Source organism: Toxotes jaculatrix, chromosome 24, assembly GCF_017976425.1.
Source record: "Toxotes jaculatrix isolate fToxJac2 chromosome 24, fToxJac2.pri, whole genome shotgun sequence".
Lineage (NCBI taxonomy): Eukaryota > Metazoa > Chordata > Actinopteri > Toxotidae > Toxotes > Toxotes jaculatrix.
Window position 1 is genome coordinate 6,454,579 of NC_054417.1, and position 19,718 is coordinate 6,474,296.

General features: G+C 45.0%; 1 protein-coding gene across 1 annotated transcript in view; it reads left to right on the plus strand.

The window, feature by feature from the left end:
- The first annotated feature begins 1,980 nt into the window (after positions 1–1,980).
- The window catches only part of klf7a (Kruppel-like factor 7a), a 34,888-nt gene continuing 17,150 nt past the window's right edge, over positions 1,981–19,718 (plus strand). Inside the window, exon 1 of the mRNA XM_041032787.1 lies at positions 1,981–2,243. Within this exon, the coding sequence (XP_040888721.1) occupies positions 2,142–2,243 (102 nt within the window). The 5' untranslated portion in view covers positions 1,981–2,141. The remainder of the gene's footprint in view (positions 2,244–19,718) is intronic.

A 19,718-nucleotide genomic window follows, 5' to 3' on the forward strand; every position in this document is an offset into this window, starting at 1 on the left:
TGTCAGCAGTGTTCCACCATGAAGCCAACATATTTGCACATAGTTTTAATGACTGTAATGTGCACTCCGAACGGCAGAGCGCAAAACATGAAAACACAAACCTGTTTTCAACCCTTGAATAATGAAAATCTGAAAAAACCTTAACAGAAATGAAGTGAATGTGTGCTCTTGTTATCTTGTTCTTTGATTTAGTTCCATGTTGAGCATCAGTCCAACCATAAAGATGCAACATATTCAACCGGTCAGTGTTAGAATTCCTGGCATTTTGTTGTGATGTTAATGGGACTGTTTTGGACAAAATCACAATTTGTATTAAATGGTTTCAGCAGAGAATAAAACCCTTTTTCCACTCTCTGTTTCCTCTTCTGCAATCCAAGGGACCACAATGCACAAAAATAACAGGATTTATCTCTTAAATATTTTACACTTCAGTCAGCCATGTGATGACTAGCTAAACAGGACACGGGCAGGCTAGATTGTTGTTTTCTTTCCTGTTTTTTTATCAGTTGACCTGCCACAAAGCACATGGCAGCCGTTGATGTTTGCATTTATGTCTTTGGCATGTGTTTTTTTTTTTTCTGTCATATCTTCCCATAATCTGTCATTCCTACTGGAAACACTGATAGTGAAATACCAGCTGTGGTACATTGTTATAGAGAAGAAGTGAGGCACAGATGGAGAGTGGCAGAAACAGAGGAAGGATATCAAAGATGAGAAATAAAAGGGGCAGATGTTAAGAGTAAGGGGCAGAAAAAAAGAGAAAACTACAGGCAGAGAGAGGCAGAGCAGGTAAAAAAATAAAAAATAAAAAAGAAGCAGGAAAAGGAAAAAGAGACAGAGTGAGTTGTGTCCAATGGATAAATGTCAGTGGAGCTTCATCGTCCGTCTGAGCCGAGCTCTCCCTCCCAAAATGCCATGTGTAAATCGCGTAGCCGGGGCCCTCGGCCAGCCTCCTCTGGCACTGTAATGAGATTACAGACCTCTACAACACTCTGTGTGAGGGAGTGTGTGTGAGACAGTGAGAGAATACCACTGAGCCTGCGTGGAAGTGCACAATTTCGAAGGCTTACACGGGCCGAGCGACTAAGCGGCATTACTCACGCTACCAAACAAGACGTATCGAGAAAGATTTGGCTACTTATTTATCATTCCACACACACACAGTGGACTTTTTTTCACCCCTCTTTACTGGGAGCAGATGAGCTGCATAGAGGAAGTGCTGAGGCTGATTTTTATCAATGTGGGTCAGTATAATAAGCCTCTTGCCTGTCACATGTTAAGATGAAAATTTTACTCTTTTAACCTTGGTGAACACCTTGCAAGGAAGTACTTATAGGATTATAGTGCTGCTATGACATTAAAAAAATGCCATAAACACAATAAATATTTATTATGGTGATGTTATAGGACATTAAATCAGCATTAAGTATGATAAGTTTAATGTAAACTCATTATTAGAGCATACTGTGAGTCCCTTTAGAGGGATGAATTTTTCCTATAGCCTAGTGCCTCATCTTGCCTCTTATTGTAATTAAATATTTACACAGTGGAACAATATAGAAGCCTACTGATACCGTTTCCAGCTCCTGTTTGTGAGCACATGATGTTTACACCATGGCATCTCCTCTCAGACTAGCCTTTCAGACCTTTTTCCAAATCTAATATACCCATCCATAAATAGCTCACCTATCGAGCCCATATTTGGCGTGAGTGACGTGGCACAGGAGCCAATCCCGCCCGCTGCATGCGTCTAACCCCGCCTCTCCATGCTCCAACTCCGCACTAATAACTCCTCAACCGCCCATTTGCCTTAAATGGAAAAACAGGGGAGTTGAATGACAAACCAAACAACGCCCCTTCGTTTAACAAGCCCCTCCCCTGCTTTGGCTCCCTATCAGTGTCTATTTTGGCAACACGGATACGCATGGAGCCTCCATCACCTCAAGTCTCTTTTACGCACCGATTCCGATAATGCGCTCAGGTGCAGGGACCCTAACCGCCATATTTCCAGCCGCCACACCGAGCAGTTAATCTCCTCTTATGGACTAATATGAAAGAAGTGGATGTAGAGGTCTGACACAGCCAAGAAAGGAGGCATATTTCTTGTGGATCATTCTTGTTTTCCATCACCGAGCGTCAGCATGGATGTCTTGGCGAACCACAGTATCTTTCAGGAACTTCAGCTCGTTCACGACACCGGCTACTTCTCTGCCATGCCGTCGCTGGAGGAAAACTGGCAGCAGGTACGTCTCAACTTTCAATCCCAGCCGCTGTACATCACCCTAATTACAGAGCTTTTAACCGAACATTCCTCGCGCTGATTAGTGATCACATGCGCTCGGGGTGCGGGCGTCAACTTTTCCCCCAAAGCGTGGATGTGTGGAGTTCAGGGAGAAATGAGGAGGTGATATTCTCACCAATCACACACATATCTGACAATTTTCCGAGAGATGGCAAAGTGGATAAGATGCGAACGCACGCCGGCGCGTAATAAAGCTGTCAAATGCGATTTGGGAAGATGAAGATCCGAATCCCATAACGGGGACTGAAATGGTCGTGAATAATACATCTGCATCCCTCATATTACTGAGTTGTGAACCCCCCTGCATGGAGAGAAGTCCCTTCTCTTATTTATAATAGATATCCTAACATGTCTGGCTTTGTACCATCTTTAAATGCACTGGTGAAAAAATGTGCGAAGGCAGTGTAGGAAAAGAATAACTGTCATCTGCATGTTCGTTTCCAACACCCCCTCACACACACACACACACACACACACACACACACACACACACTTCCTTCATCCAACTCCAGCGGATGAATACTGAGAGAAAAGCACGGGGATCCACGCGACCACATGGTGATGGATGCTTGGGGAGACGCACCGGCACTTCACACGGCCATTACTGCTCTCATACTCCACAGTATCACATAAATCTTTTCTGTTCATATCAGTCCAAAAATACACAGGTGGAAAGTGAATTTTAATGCCCGTGTTTGGGTCAGTCATGGCTCTGTGAAATGTCCAGACATTTTTACTGTTACAAATGTTACTGCTACTTGTAGAAATACTGTATTTTAAAACATGTTCTGGTGTAAAATAATTAAAATCTGTGCCTCTTATTTAACAAATCCGGGTTTCATACCCAAACCTTCCTATTTATCTTTTTAGATGCAGTTTTCATGCATATAGGAGAACCATGTCTCACTAAACAACCCACCTACTTTGCTTTTTTTTCGTACTTGAGCCCAAATAAAGGCCATGCAGTCGTCGGCCCACCTGCATTGCTGCTGCTGGTGGTGATGATGCTTTCCATGCTGCACTTGACTGACCAGGCAAAAAAAAAAAAAAAAAAAAAAAAATCATTGCATGGAAATTTGATGCCGGTATTGCTCATGCAATAGGAGCTTCAGCTTTTCCCCACTTCTCTGCTCCATGCGTAAGGGGGAGGGAGAGCGGGAGTGACAGGGGGAGAGATGGAGAGAGAGAGAGAGAGAGAGAGAGAGAGAGAGAGAAACCGGTGCGTGACCACGGATCCATTCGTTGTGGCCAAGCAGCCTAATTGGCATCCTACTGTTAGCCACCGACGCGTCTTTTCATAACAAGTCTCCAACTCCCTGCCTTCACTGACAGTGGATTTTAAATTGCATGGGCCTACGTGTACCATATGCAGTGCATGTCTCTCTCCAGTTTCTCACCCACAGCCTGCATATCAAAATCAATACCTAATGCAAATGGAAGAGAGAGGGAGCTGCATGTGTAGGCAAAAGGCTGGGAAAGCTCTTATCTGTGGAGACTGGAAATGTCAGTTTTCTTTGACTGGATTGACTGTCTGCAGCTTATTCTCCCTGCCGCTGCGTCCATTTTGGAGTTAAAGAAAACCATCAACAAGTCTAAGAGTCCTCTCTAAAATGCAGAGGCTTTAGTTTAATTCCTTTTGACTAAGCAGATATCTGCTCATTTTGCAGCTGTATAGTCTGTATCCATTTATATATTTTATTTTTTTACCAAAACGTGGGGAAATATATAAAAACACTTTATCATCCATTTAACTGGCTTTAACTCAAAGCATTTGAGGCCTTGTGTACCCTTACAAGACACTGGAGTAAATATCAGCGAGGGTTTTTTTTTTTTTGGAAACTTCTTTGGGGTAAGAAGATTGCATTGTGTCCTTCTGAGCATGAGGATTATGACTTGCCCCACACTTTGAAACCCCCTCTCCTCACACAGCGCAGACACGTTCTTGGCAAAGCGAGCCTTGTATTCATTGTAGTGACACGAGGATGCCACCGGGCCCTCCTGAATGCAGGAATTATGAGTTGTGGCTCGTCTTAAAAGCTCCGTCTCCAGCCGAGGACCCGCAGTTTGAGCAATCCCCTCTGTATTCCAGGCACAATTTAGAATTTGATGCTTTTATCGGGTCTGATGGTGAGATAGGAGGCCGTTGTAGTCGGCCCCTAAATGGCTCCCTGAGTTGTGATGGCAAGAATGAAGACTGTGTCCCCTGTTGGTGTCTGTGAGGCATGATTCAGGCGGTTATAGGAGGATGGGGAGTAGAAAAGGAGGAAAGTGTTTTGGAGGTCTGCAGATGGTACATTTGAGGCTGCTATTTGTTCCATTATTGAACCTAATGGTGCCAAACTGAACTGCACTGTCTCGCTTCCAAATCCCAGTACAGTTGGTTGTTCAGAGATGGAACAAACAGCAGGGCCGAGCTGGATATGGTACAAGCAGAGCTGATCAGAACTTACTCATTATTTGTGGAACCCACTTTTCTTCAAAGCAAAGAGTACATGTGTTATTTTGCATCTTTATACCAACAGAAATGGCTTGTTATCTTGGCTGCAATTTCCATTGCTTGTTATGGTCTTTTGTAAACTGGCACTCGCTCTGATAAAGCCTCGTTTGGCTTTACTGTCAAACATTTATCAGCATCTTCGGAATTAAAAAAAAAAGACAAAACATCTGGATTGAATTTCAGCCTGACGCGATGGATTTTTCAACCGCCTTCAGGTTCGGCTGATGATGTGCCCTCATCCACAACACTTGACCCTGATGGGTAGGACGTAACAGGACACCACAAATGGCTGTCTGTCACTGACCTCGGGACACACTCCATACCCTCCCACACATATATTATCCCTTAGGGGTTCAGCACACACACACACAGACATGTGTACTGAGTGCCTGATGCCTACCCAAGCGAAATGTCTGTATGTTGCTTCACAGTGCATTATGGGCTTCTATATGTGGATGCGGACAGATTGTATGTGGCTCTGGTGTTTCTAAATGTGGAAGTAGCAGCAGGGCGCTCCGGCGCGACCTCCATATGCAAACCCCGCGTGCTCAGATGCATCCACTTACATCTGCTTTTTTTCGCGCGACTCCATAACACGCACATTTGCCAGGCAGTGGCGGCGGCGGTGGCAGTGGCAGCTCCATCAGGGAGCAGAGGGCTGAGCGTAGAGGTGGGGGGAAGTTGCCAAGCACGCACATTCTCCCCGCTGCAGGGTTTCGCATTTCACAGTCCGGTGGGCTTGAACCCCCCCCCCCCCCCCCCCCGGAGTGACGAGCACACACAGATAGACAGTCATAGAAGAAGAGGGTTATTTTGTATTTTGGCTGAGGCCTCCAAGAGAAAAGTCGCTCCTCACTGGGCTGTTAAAGTTGTGGTCAGGACCAGAGAGACACATCAGCGTTGTGACCCCTGTGTCAGCCTCTTTACAGATCATGATAAGGACAGAAAGAAAGAAAGAGGAAGAAGTGATAAAAGATAGAGCCGAGAATCGGTAGCAAAACTGTAAATATCCATACGCAGCCGTGTGTGTGTCTGTGTACGTGCACGCCTGTGCGTATGTGTCTCAGTATGTTATGTAATCCTCAGTAGGCCACAGCTGCTTTCTCACACACAGCAGGCATGCCGGGGAGCGCAGCCAACTGGCCCCCACCTTCTTGTCGGCGTCTTCCTCCATCCCTCGTTCCTCTTTTCTCTCGCTCTCCTCCTCTTGTTTTCCCGCTTTCCTCTTATAGAATTAGCACAGTATGGATTTTTGATCTCTGCAGGGCTGTTGTGTAAGCTCAGGACTTGTGCGTTTTCCCCACGTGGTGCTCAGTTCTGTTGTAAGACTGTGGCTGCCAGGTAACAACGTTCCCCAAGTCGCTCTTCTTTGGTTTGTGGAACGCCGGCAATGAGGATGAATGAGTTAAGGAAGGGAAAATAAATGAACTGGTTTGGAAACATTCTCCATATCTTCTGTGTGACCTTTTACCGGCTGCTATTTGATGTAATTTTATGCAAATTAAAATTAAATCAATCCCGTAACAGGCACAGCTCAGTATTCTGCAAGCAGGAGGAGGAAGGGCAAACTGGGACTTAATCTTATTTGTCTCGAAAGAGCTCCTGGTAGTGTCTCCGTTCCACGCCTGTGGCTTTATTAAAATGTCACATCAACTGTAAGTATGAGACATGGAACTCCTGAAATCAAGTTTGGACACCCTCCAAAGAAAAATTTAGTTAATTCCCTTTTAGTTTAACTGACGTCTGGTCCCATTTGCACAAAGCATGTCAACATGCGATGGAAGGTAGGAGAGTAGTGTTGCAGTATCACCCTAGATGGGACAGCAGAGCCATTTCTAAGAGTTCGCCGGCTCTCTCTTCACTTAATTTCCTGACATTCCTCAAAGTATTCCAACGAGCCCGTGCTCCCTCATGACGCTCAGATGTCTAATATGAAATTGATTTCTCGCAGCGTTGTTTTGCTCACCTCTAACCTGACTGCAGTCAGAAGATCTTGAAGATGGATGCCACGTAGAATCTATTTGACATGACTTGGCCTGTGATGCACTGAGGCATGAAAGGAAGCCTTTGTGCGCTGGTGCACGGTGCAGCATCTATCTCTGCTTGACGCTTTTAAGTGTTCTTGGACACAAGGTTATTACTCAATGCATTGATTCTAAGAAAAGATACTCATCTGTTTATGGGGGGAAAACACTGTAGTAAAAGAGGTTGTAATTCACCAAATTAGGATAAACAGATAAATGAGTTACAACTGCAAAAACCCAATTCTTCTCCTGAGCAGCAGCAGCAGCTATGTTAACAAGCCAGTGCTTGTTTTCTAGGAGCTCAGTATTTCACATATGAATGCCCTTAAGTTGTTATTTTACTTTATTTAGTCTCTAGAGGTTAGAACATCTCTGAAGTTATTTATCTCTGCTACATGCATGTATCCTGGCATGCACATGCTCGGGTTTAAGTGTACGCTGTTACGTGCAAGCTCACAGTTTCATTATTTGACTTTCATTCTACAGGATGCTCTCTTGAGATCAGTGTGTATTTTCTGTGTATGCACACACCGCCACATGCAGGTGCACAGGTTTGTGTGTCTGTGTATGTTGTGTAATGAGATGTGCGAGTGACCCTCTGACCCAGTAACATCCATTCTGCCATAAGAGCGCTTAGTGAACTCTGCCACCTCTGTCTCATCACTCAGGCAGCTGAGAGGCGATTGCCAGTGATAGGTGCCTGCTACTGCTTTATGGGCGTTGATGAAAAGGTGGGAAGCGCTGATGAAAGAGAGGACGGCAGAGGAAGTGTTCATTTGTCTGATGCTTTGGTGACTGGCCCATCAGAGAGGGAGGTAAAAGGGTGAGAGGCAGAGGAGGTGGTGTAGGAGAAAAAGGCAGCGAGAGGGAGGCAAGGAGAGGACGGGGGAGGGAGAGGGAGCCTGGTGAACAAGCACATCTTTATGTATGGCTTCCGTCTGTGAAACGCTCTGCCACCCCAGGTTTGATTAACAGTGAGAAGAGGAGCCAGTCATTTTTTTCGCCTCACACCAGCACACATGGCTTGGCAATGACTTTCACATCATTTGAGGCGAAATCGGGAAGCCGTTACAGCACCTTACAGTGATCCGACATGCTTCGCTTCTGCCATCCGGCTTGGCAACCACAGGGAGATAAGAGAAAGGAAGAGAAGGAAGAGAAGTCTCAGGGACTCATTTTATGCTTTGGAATCACTACCGACTCTGTCTCTCTCTCTCTCTCTCTCTCTCTTTATCTCCAGACTTTCTCTTGCTCTCTCTCTCTCGCTCTCTCTCTTTCTCTTTGACAAATTCTGAGAAGACAGTTTTGACGAAGTCACAGCTGCCTTGTTTGATTTGCCCTGCTCTAACCCCTATTTAAAGTCAGTCTCTCTGCAAAGAGTTGAACTCAGGAGAGTTATGCAATCAAAATTTGGCACAATGCTGAATAAAGGCCCTTTTATACAGAGCATGACATGAATAAGAGACATGAAGAAAAAATTGCTGAAAAATTTGTTGTATGAAAAGTATTTACATCTAATTTAAGATCATTTTTCCACCACAAAAAGGACAAGATGACAGTGAACACACATCTGTGAGCCGCTCCAACATCAGCTGTGCCTGTTATGACAAGTAGATGAACTGTCAGTGGACAGGAGACAGACAAGACTATAGCCTTGGCCTTCTTAAGTGGATCAAATCTACAGTCTAAAAATCCACAAGTTTAAATGAATAGTTCAACGTATTGGATTTGTGTATTGTTTCATGCAGTGATGCGTTTTAAATGGTATGTAAAGCAGTCACCATGAATCACTCTATGCAAAACGGCCTTGACTATGTAAAGACTCTGAGTAATACTTGGCCGTCTTGATTACTTTCTCCCTTATGCCCATATTTAATCTTCCAGCCTGCTCACATATTTGTAAATCCATTGGCTTTGGTTATGGCCACATATTCACACTATGTCCAGGCATTTTATAGCCACCATTGGACATACCAAGCGTTACATCCCATCTTCCTCTCTACCTGTTGCTAGGCAGCCTTGGCAAGCAGGAAGACGAGCTTTGGCCTATTTGTTTGTTAAGCTGTCAGTCTGGGAGGCTAATCCCACCCCAAGGGACTCCTAGCCATCCAGAAACCAGAGATCCAGCCATGCGGACCATCTCTCTCCAAAGATTGAACGAGAGAATGGGGGAGAAGGATGGAAGGGGGAGAGAGACAAGGGCAATTTGCCCTGAGTAAACACCGCTGCTTGTTGTTGTCATCTGAAGCCAATCATCAATCACTGCCCTAAGCTCTTGGTGGTGACAGCCACAAGGACGTGCCGCGCTCTGAAACGGGTTGGATAGTTTATAAAGCAAGACAGTCGTTGGTGAAGATCACAGCTGAGTCGTCAGAGCAGGCCTTGTTGACTTTCTGGGAGAGTGTGTACTTTTGTAAGAGGATATTATCTTGGCCTGAGGTTGCATTCAGAGATTCCAGTAAAGACGCAACAATGCCAGTTATTGGCTTCGGGAAGGGCCGTGTGCTTGAATTTCAGCTGTATTATGTCAGCGCCAGAAAGTGTGTGTGTCGTCGTTAGTGAGTCATTGCAGTCACGTGTGTATACGCTTTGCATGCCAGCCTCAACGCTCAGCTGCGGTTGTCCAACATGCAAAGCCGGTGGTATTTTTCCACCTGCTATGGCTCGCTGCTCCAAAGCTGTCCGGCTGGTTGGCCAGTGAGACAGGACCTTTCTCCTCCTTCCGTGTGTACCTCTCTGCATCCGTCCATCCTTCTTTTCTCCAAAGATTCCTCATCCTCTTTCCTACGTTTATCTCTCTGCATTCCTGTCTCCTTCTCCTCGTTTTGTTTGCTTCTAGGATTCTTCTACAAGACAGGGCCACAGTATGAGGTCATAATGTAGAGCTCATTTTAATTGTGCAAATTACCAGGTGAAATTTGCAATTAGTCAAATGACCAAAAATCAGAACCTTATTTCTTGGAGGTCCAGCCTCTGATAGACTGACTTGGATATACACACTATGTTATATTTCACAAAATATTACTATTATAGATGGGTGGTTAAAAACAACATGAAGGATGCTTGTTATCAGCAGCTGATGCTAAATTCACTGGAAGATTAAACTGGGTCCCAAATTACCCTACAGACACTGATGTCTCCAGCCAACTGGATATGTCATGTAGTCTCAGTCATTCCTAGCCCCTGCAGGGTTGAGTTGTCTGAATAAGATACGACTTGTATCCTCAAAACCAGGCAGATTCAGCTTGAATTGGGATTAGCCTACATGTCAAAGCGTGAAAGTGTAGTTTCTCAATATGAAATATATTATTTTGACATGCACCTTTGGAAAAAAAAATAGGCTGTAAGTGTCGAAGTAGACAGACAGAGTGGGTGAGAAGATTTTGCACCCTGCTTAACTCTTCGAACGGCCTGGGAAGTGCCCTTCTGTGATTTAATGAGACCTGTGGGAAGAGCCATTCATCAGCGTGACAGCGTACCTCTGTTTCCCATTGTTCTGTTCTGGTATGTGAGGGGAGCAGTGTGTGTTTTAGCCTTAATGACGGGCTGGCAACCCTTTGATTAGATGAATCTCCTGGTGCTAATTAAGATTTGGGCTGCCAAAAGACATCTGTGTTTATGCCTTCCTCCCTCTCTGGATCCCTGAATCTACTTGCATGTGAGTGCATGTGATCATTTCACGTCATGTGCTTTAGAGTGTTGGTGGTTTTGATATTTTGGTCTAAACAGGGAGTTTGGGTGGTGTCTTGTGGGCTGGCGCAAGTGCAGAGCCTTGGGCAAAGACAGTTGGCCATTTCAAACAACTCTGGGTGCAAAAATTATTTACTTTTTCCCTGGAAAGTGAAATATTAGGGAGGTAAAAGATGATCACCTGCGTGTACAATCTCCCTGTCAAGTCATTTTTGTTCATAACTGAGTCCTAAAAACAAGAAGTGAGTTATTTATAGTTATAATTGTATTTACTATAACTTCTTCCAGCAAGAGAATCCACATCTATTCATAGATTTTTCGATTATCCCCCCATGTTAAGTGCATTAAATTATTATTGTTATTCATTGCCAAATCAATAAAAACAAACTGTGTGGGGATCTTATCAAGTACCAGTTTATGGCTCAAAAAAAAACATTTAACAACCCCTGGTGTAGATGTTTTCTCCATCTTTTAACTAAACTGATGGTGTCACATAAATGTTTCACTACCCAATTCCCCCTTGCGTATTTTCAGGGAAGAGAATTTGATAACTTATGCTAACAAGAACGAAGGCATCCCCGTCCTCCCCCCTAGCCCTCCCTTTCTCAAATCACTCGCCTCTGCAAGCATTTGTGTGGCTAGACAGCACATCCTCCTGCTCTCCAGTTTACTGCTATGTGTTATTCAGTCTATTGCCCCAGATATTATTTCATTGTAAAATGATGCCAATTAGTAAAGCCAGTCGCCGGTGGCTGTGGTCTGGCTCTGTCTCTGTTCCGGCGGGGAAAGTTATTTGGGTCGGCAGCTATTTTCAGCCTGTGATGTTGCCAGGAATACTTCAGGGAGCAGCCACTGTTTTATAAGAGAGCACATCAATAATTTTCATTGCTGTACGTGTGTGTGTGTGTGTGTGTGTGTGTGTGTGTGTGTTTGAGCAAGAAAGCTTCATAGAGCTTCGCAGACACAGAGTTTATTGGGTTTATGTGTGTGTGTTTATACCTGTGTGTGGAAGGGAAGTGGCAGTTTTCTCTTGAATATTCAGCGGAGCAGGTGGTGTGTATACTGTATGTGTGTGCGTCTTTATGTACGCAAACACATGCACTTGTTCCTATGTTGCACACGTTTCACCGTAACTGTCATGACCTCCTGTTAATTGAAAACACATTACAGTTTAACCCCAAATATTAATTTAGTTCTTATTCTGGGCTTTAGTCTATGCCCTGTTATCACCCACATTTTCAATCTGAATGCTCTGCTTGTCGGACAGCAGTCAAAGCACACACACACACTCTCACACCAGCACACATAGATCTAAAGGCCAAAGTCAATGAGTTCCTAACGCCTTTCTTAGTGCATCTAACCGCCCTCTTGCCCTCTCTGCTGAGCAGCCTTACATTGTCAGGATGAAATTGGGGTGAAAAGTCCTTGCACTCCACTTGCGCTTCCCGATGAAAAACCAGCCACCCTGCACTGCAGGGTGAACGAGTTCAGTCTGCCACGCTGCCTCCGCCCATCCTCATACAACCTAAACTCACATGCGCTCTCTCTTTTTCTACCCTATCTCTTGGAGGAGAGCCCACAGCAGTAGCGGTGGCAAAGAGACGTCTTTCAATATTTTAAGCAGCTTGGGCTAATCTTTGTCGCTCAGGTTTGTTTTGAAAGCATTGCCGCGGGAATAAAGATGGAACGACAGCGCCCCACCTCCTGTTTGCACGGTCTCGGATACACATAAAGTCAACAGGATGTACACACTCTTGCATAACTGCACAGGTTCCCCACGAACACACACTCCAACACGTCTACGACCCTGAGCTAATCCACCTTGGCCTTGCGAGACTGTGCCACTGACCTGCTTTCGCTGCTCATTCTTACTCGTAACTAGCACACACCTCCTTCCCCCTCTGCTTCTTAGCGAACCCTGAGGTCTGGTGTTGTAATGAGTGACAAAGCCTGAAACAGACCAGCTAAATGTTACACAACACCTGCACGGCAAAAGCAGGGTAAACACAGACAAGATGACTGGCAAAAAAAAAAAAGGTGGCTTTTTATTCAGTCGTCAAGAAGCATGTAAGAATGAACCATTTTGGCTCTTATCAGCACGGGCAAGGCGCCCACAGTTGCACTTCACGGTTTGTGGACGTGATTGGGGTACTGAACGGCCCTCTCTGACTGGCACTGTATGAGGAGGAAGCAGAGTTTTTCCGCTTCACTGTTCCCTTTATCTCTTCCCTCTCCCCTCTCCCCTCTGTTATTTTCGGCCCTCCTCCCCTCTCTCTTTCTCTTTCGCTGCTCGCCACTCTTTTGTTTCTCCGTGCCTTTTCCAGCCAAGGCCCCATTCTCTTGCCCCGTCATTGTGTGCGGTAATGAAGATTAGCCAGCCTGCCGCACACAATGGGGTCCCCACATCCGGAGCACAGACTCCCCAAATCCTGCTGCAAGCTGCTAACCCCGGTGTAAAGCCACTGTTGTCGCCGACCCCCTCTATCAAAGCACCCGCACGCTTGTACACGTTCTGGCCCGTACGCACACACACGAGCACACAAACATGTCCGATATGCACTCTGTGTTAAAAGCAAATGGCTGAAATGTCTCCTGATTAGATTAGGATGGTTTTGACAGCTGAGAGCGAGCGCTTGGCGACTCATAGGCCGATAAACAGGAGCTCACCCAAATCCAGTTAAAGAGAGACAGAGTTCCCCTCCCCAGCGAGTGCAACACTGCTCTATTCGCTGGGATTATAACCCCCCCCAACCACCACCACCACCACCACCCATCCTACATGCCCTGCTATTCTCCTCTTCTCTCCAATCTCATCCTCCTCTCCATCATTCATCCTCTTCAGTCTAAAGGTGCATCCTCTCTTCTCCTCTCTTCTCTATCCTATTTCACCCTCACCTCTCCTGTCCTCGGCTTAACACCAGAACAAAGACATTTTCCACACTTTGTCACAAGCTATTTAGATGGAGCAGCAGAGGTCTTCATATGCAGTACACTTGTTGTATCGGGAGACTAAGACCTCTTAATAATGTCTGCTTCACTCTCAAGGTCAGCAGATCTTCATGAGTTCAATCTGTTTACTTCTCAAGCTACTTTCAGCATTTAGAGGATACATGTGAAGCTTTGTTTGTGTGGAAAGATGGATTATCCACATGTGACAGCAGATGTTTATCGTAGTGCAAAAGTACTGTGGCAAATATGTGTGCTGAGAACACAGATAGTCATATGTCAACTGGCCACATGCTGTTTACACTTTGCGAGGATATGAAATACAATTACATCTTTTCTCTTTCTTGTGTTGCGATGCGATGAGACGATCGATACCGCTCTAATATTTGTCCTAAATGCGTCTGTAGTTTGGTTCTAGCTTATCAAAACATGCAGGGCTGCAACAGATGTTTACTTTCATTATGTCATTATTAGTTATTTCTGTTTGGATTAAAACATGAAAAACACGTCTTCAGATTGCTTTAGATTTTGTCCAACCAACATACAAAACCTAGAGATATACATTTTAGCCCATGGGGCTTCAATCCTATAATAAAAGCTTCCTTAGTAGGTAGTTGTCATGGAAATATTTCTATTTCTTTGGGCTTCCTATCCATGAGCTCTTCATATTGGCATCCACGTTGTGTTATAGGAAGACAGAGCGTCCCTGGTGTCGGGATGATGTGGATGTGTGGTTTCTGTTGTGTCTGCTCGGGGAAAGCAATGGGAAATGTCTTTCTGCTCCATTAAGCAGAGGTCACCAGGTTTCTAAGCTCTCACTGCTCCATCATTGTGGCTTTCCTGCTAGATGAAAGGTGCTTTGAAGGTCCCCCATCACACATATACATGTGTCAGGTAAACCACCAGTAACTGAGGGTTTAGTGTGGAGATGTCTTTCCTGAAAACACGGAAACTGAACCTCATACTCTCACTGTTCTGTAAGAGAAACACTTAATGTGCCCGAGAGCAAAACGCTAAAGACTGAATATTGAAATAAAGTCTAAATCTAAGCACTAAGTCCAGCAAAACAAAATTGAATGTGCTGCCTGAATGCTGTTTCAAGTACCCATCCTGTCTATTAGTGCACCCATCCAAACAAAAATTGACTGTGTGTAGAGGAGGTGTCAGGTTTACAACCAATTGTGCATTATTCCCCCAAACTCCGTCAGCAAATTGTGATTTAACAACTGGCAGTGTCTGTTATCAGCTTGAAGCCCACACTGTGTAAAACTGCCTCAAGGTGCTGCATTGCCAGGCTTTGACGGAGGAGCTGACGACGGCTCTGATTATTACTGTGAGCCTAATGTTGTCTGATAAGGCCGTGTGTGTAATTAAGCTGTTTCCGTGGCATGTTATCTGAAGCTAGGTGAGGCTCGGCTGCCTGGAGAGATGGAGCTGTTAGTCGATGAGGAGGAGGACTCCAGTCTCCTGTCTGTGGCTTTTCAAGCTTCATATCTTTCCCTCTCTTTCTTTCCCTCCTAATCTGCTACGTAATTTTTTTTTGCTGATGCATCTGCAGGTGGGAAGATGCTGTGGCTTCATCCTTCACCTCTTACACTCACCTCAAACTTTCCGCTCCTCCCCTCTCTGAAATGTAATTCTTTGCATAGCTTGTATAGAGGCCTGTTTCTTCATCTTTCATCTGTCTGTCTTTTTCTTCTCTCTGGCAAGGCAAATAAATTATCTTTGTCTTTCCCCTCTAGCTTTTTTCCTCTTTGTGTCTCTACTCCTTCCATCTCTGTTTTGCTCGGTTGCTCCGGAGCCCCGTCGGGCGTCAGGAGCTCTAAGATCCCTCCTGGCCAAACACTGCACCCCCTGCTGCTCTTTCCATTGAGAATAACAGGGCGACGCGAGGGCGCTCTGCTATTCAGATCAGTGTCGGGGAAAATGAAGTATTATCTCCCCACCCGCTCCCCACCCTTCTCCTCCCCCTGGCCCCGTAGGCAGGTTCCCCCGCTCGACTGGGATCCGCCGATGACGCCATGCTACTCTCCAAGGAGTCTGAAATCTGGGGGCCGGAGCTCTTAGCGAGTGCACGGGAAGGAGCAAAAACCCTGAAGGGGAGCTTAGGTGGGTGGGGGTGGTTTCTGGAGATTTTGTGTGCGTGCGTATGGGTCGGGGGGTGCTGTGTAAGTATTGCTCAGTGAAGCTATAGATTACCGTCTCTGTCAGCTGCGATGGCCACCGCTGATGAGCTCCTGCACGGTATCATTTCGTATCGATTAGGCCACTGCGACGCAAACACGCACACACAAACACACAAAGGCTGCTGGCGAGATGGCCACTGCCTAGGGATACTGGTCATTTAGCTGTCACCTCAAAGTGATGGCTTGGCCCGGCTCACCAGATCAATGAGGGACATAGGCCCTACAACACACTATGGCAGAAGACACACACGTACATAGACATGCACACATGTGGGCACCTACACACTACGTGTAACACGGCTCTCTGAATTAAATGCCTGCCCAAACTTTTCTTTAGATAAAAGTGCCAAGTGTGTTTGTGGAATTACAAACAGCCGTAAACAAAGTCAGTAAAGTAAAACCATGTCGTAAAAATGAAATCACCAAAGTACGGGAATAAAAAGGAGAAGACAATTAGGTTACCTGGTTCATTGCAGGCTAGATTCTCCTGTCGATGTGAGAACCGGTGTGATTGTTGTGCAGCCTTACCTGTAAAACTATGATTCATTTCTCTGGAGGATTTTAATCAGAGCTGGTATTGCAGTGGTATTGCATTCACACCGTGTGAATTAAAGCAAGGCCCTCTTATTTTCTGTGACCAATGACGTTGCGCGATTTAAATAAAAGCGTGCAACAAGCAATAAACAGACTGTCAGCTGAATGTGAAACAACAAAAGAAAAGAAGCAAAGCTGCAGAGGAGCTGGTGTTAATTCATCCATGACAGGACTGTTACTCACTTTTAAAATGAGTAATCAAACTTCTGCTGGATATGAAAAATGGTCGAACCAAGTAATCAAAATGTCATGTTGGTGCTGAAAAGGAATTTTTTTTCCAATTTGTGGAAGATGACGATGACAATCAAAAGCACATTTTGGGCAAACACTGTTTTTCTCTTTTGAAAGCATCAAAAGACAACACCACAAATATATACAGCCACCTAAAGTGCCACTGCAAAATACAATATGAGAAAGTTAACAAGTATAAAAAACATGAAGACAAAAACACTGTGTCAATGTGAATCAGTGAGATCTAGAAGGCCTTCGCTTGGACAAAGTCAGATTTAGATTTAGTCAGATTTCCTCATTTCCAGTCCTTATGATAATTTAAGATAAAATAAAAGATAAAAATAAAAATTCCCCAAAATGTCAAACTGTTACTTTAACAAATCCCCTTACAAATTACTTTCAAAAGACCACTGTCATAAAGTCCTTTACCAAGACACTGTAATATTTATTCTATATCTGTGACTTTACACAAAATAATAACAATAATAATAAAACATCAGTATTGTTCTACTGTGCTTTAAAAAGTATATCGATAATCTAAATCTCTATTCTAAGCAAAAGCCAGACTCATGCAACCCTGCAAGGATGGTGCTACAGGGAATCATGGGTCATATCTGAAAAGATGTGACAGAACCCCCCCCGAAACCTCAGTGCACTCAACAATAGTGCTGCATCACCCCCTCCAGCTCAGGGCCCCCTTATAGTTCTGCCCTTTTCAACCCTGCTAGCATCAGCTCTGGATATTATTCATAGCACCTTGTCTCTGTCACGGCATCTGTAAAAACTAAACACGATCATCCTAAAATTAATGAGCCGTATCCACCCCATTACATTTATCTGTTTAGTGGTGTTTTGGGCCTTCCTTTAGGGCATTATGCATGCTCTTCTGTTCATATTTATAACCCAGGCTTTTTATTAGCGGCGTAGCGGGGTGCTAACAGTTGGGAGGCAGCCTGTGCTTTGATGGTGATGGCAGGCGGCTCGGCGCAGGCCAAATGTGAAGGGAGGTGACGTGGCGAGAGGATCAGCTGCCAGGCCAAGGGCCCCGTGGAGGAGGGGAGGAGAGGGTGAGACGGAGAGGAGAAGTGAGGAGAGGATCGGGGAGAGAGAGAGTGAGAGAGAGAGAGAGAGAGAGAGAGACTGTTTTACTTTTTACTTGAAAGTCAGAGAATGAAGAGTAGAAGCGAATGAATCAGGACTGGTTCACAGCTCTCAGCCTGTTTGACTTTGCAGGAAGCGTGTCTTATGATCAGCGGATATTTGTCACACCTGCTGTATTTTAAGCCTCACTAACCTGAGGTGTGTTCTGCATGCATGATTCAGTGTGTGTGTTTGCGCATGAGCTCGTTTTTGTGTCTGTGGAGAAAAACGAACAGAAAGTGCATTTGTCTGTGGGTCACTTTTCCATTTTTATTGGCTTTTTAAGCATTTTATTGTTAAAATATTTATGTGCTTCTACTGGGGTAAAAGGCACATAGAGGGCAGGGAGTACAGAGGACAAGATTAAAGTGATTTGACCTCAGCTGAAAAACTGTGACCTGACCCTAACCCTACTCTTTTTTTCTCTGGCTGAGTTTATGGTTTTGCCATGTTTTAATGTACAGAAGTGCTTTTCTATCAATCATTTTCAAAGTGATTCTTCTACAAAGAAGATGCATATTTATGTATGAGCAGGGAAATGTTCCTCATGCACATTACCCTATTTAAAATATTTAAATGATGAATGGACTATGAATGGAGTCACCTTGGCAGATTTTCTCATTATTTGAATGATCTTTCCTTGTTGTAGAGCTGTTATTTGCATTGTCTTTATCAAGGTGCAGCCAAACCACTCAAATGCATGTATTTTTTTAATATGCTTGACAGCTGACACATCCTGAACCTGCAGCTGAAAACCAACCGTAATGTTAGGAGTTCAGGCAGCTTTTCTGATACTTGAATGATGAACTCAAAGAAAAAAAAAGTCAGCATTTGTAGGCTGTCGGTTTCAGGGTCCTGTTACTGTGCATGCTGGCTCACTGTCACTCTGTCATGGCTTACTGGAACGGGTCCAGAAGAGCACTCCTTCAGCTGATGATGACTTACTGTCTTGCTCAGGAGAGTTTGACTATGTGCAAGCTTGAATCTGAGTTGGAGGACATCCCCATGTCACCCCACCACCCTCTGCCACCAAAGCAATTCTCTAAGGTTTGGGGGTGGAGGTGGGGATTCTGGAACAGCCTTTGGCTTGTCTCAGCTTATCCTGGGTCCTGTGAAGGAATCATCCCAGAAGCCTTTTAGGAAATGGACCCCGGCTTTGTGCAGAGCTGGTTCATGCTGGCTCTCCAGATCGGCGTTTGTCCAAACAGAGTTTGGACCGCTCGCGCTCCTTTATCTTGGCTATTGTGCAGTGCTTTTTGGCTCTTGATTCCTTGCCTACACAAACACAGATGCAAGTTGCACGTTCACTTTAGCCCACAAGACCAGCAAATAGATGTGTTTATGCGTGTGCGTAGGTGTTCACACTAACACACACACACAAGAGCTGCATAATTACACACACAGAGTAGCATAATTATTCTACTCACACATACACGTGCACTTGCAAAATTATGTGTACACACATGCACAAACTAGCATAATTACATGCAGCCACATAGAGTACATACACCCACACTACTCTACACACACAGGAACTGCTGATCAACTGCATGACCTTCTCTCTAACAATGTTAATGTCACCACCTGGGGGAGGAGGGGGGAGGAAGGAAAGGGGGGAAGGGCCTTGATGGAGTGATGGGAGGAAAGAAGGATGGAGAGAAAGAGTGCACGATAAGCTTGTCACACCTGCCAGCCCCTCACCTGCAGCCTCTTTCATCCGTCTTACTTTGTCAAACATCCCATATTCTGTATGCACACACATGTACAGTATGATTGTATGTACGCACACACACTCCACGTCATGCCATGTCGCAGCTGACATCTGGGCACATCCTAGTGCATCACCGTGGGTCGTAACCTAACATTTAGTGTGCATGAACCTTTTTCTGTGTGTGTGTGTGTGTGTGTACGAGGCCCGTGGTTTGCCCGCTGACAGGATCCTGTTACGCCAAATGTCACACTTCCAAAAAGGATTCACCCCCTACGGAGAAAATGAAGTCGAGACCTTCCTTCGCTCTGTCTCCCTCTCCTCTCTCCTCTCCAGCCTCCTTCACCTTGTCCCTCCATCACGCTCCTCCTCCTTCTACTTCACCTTCCACTCAGCCCCC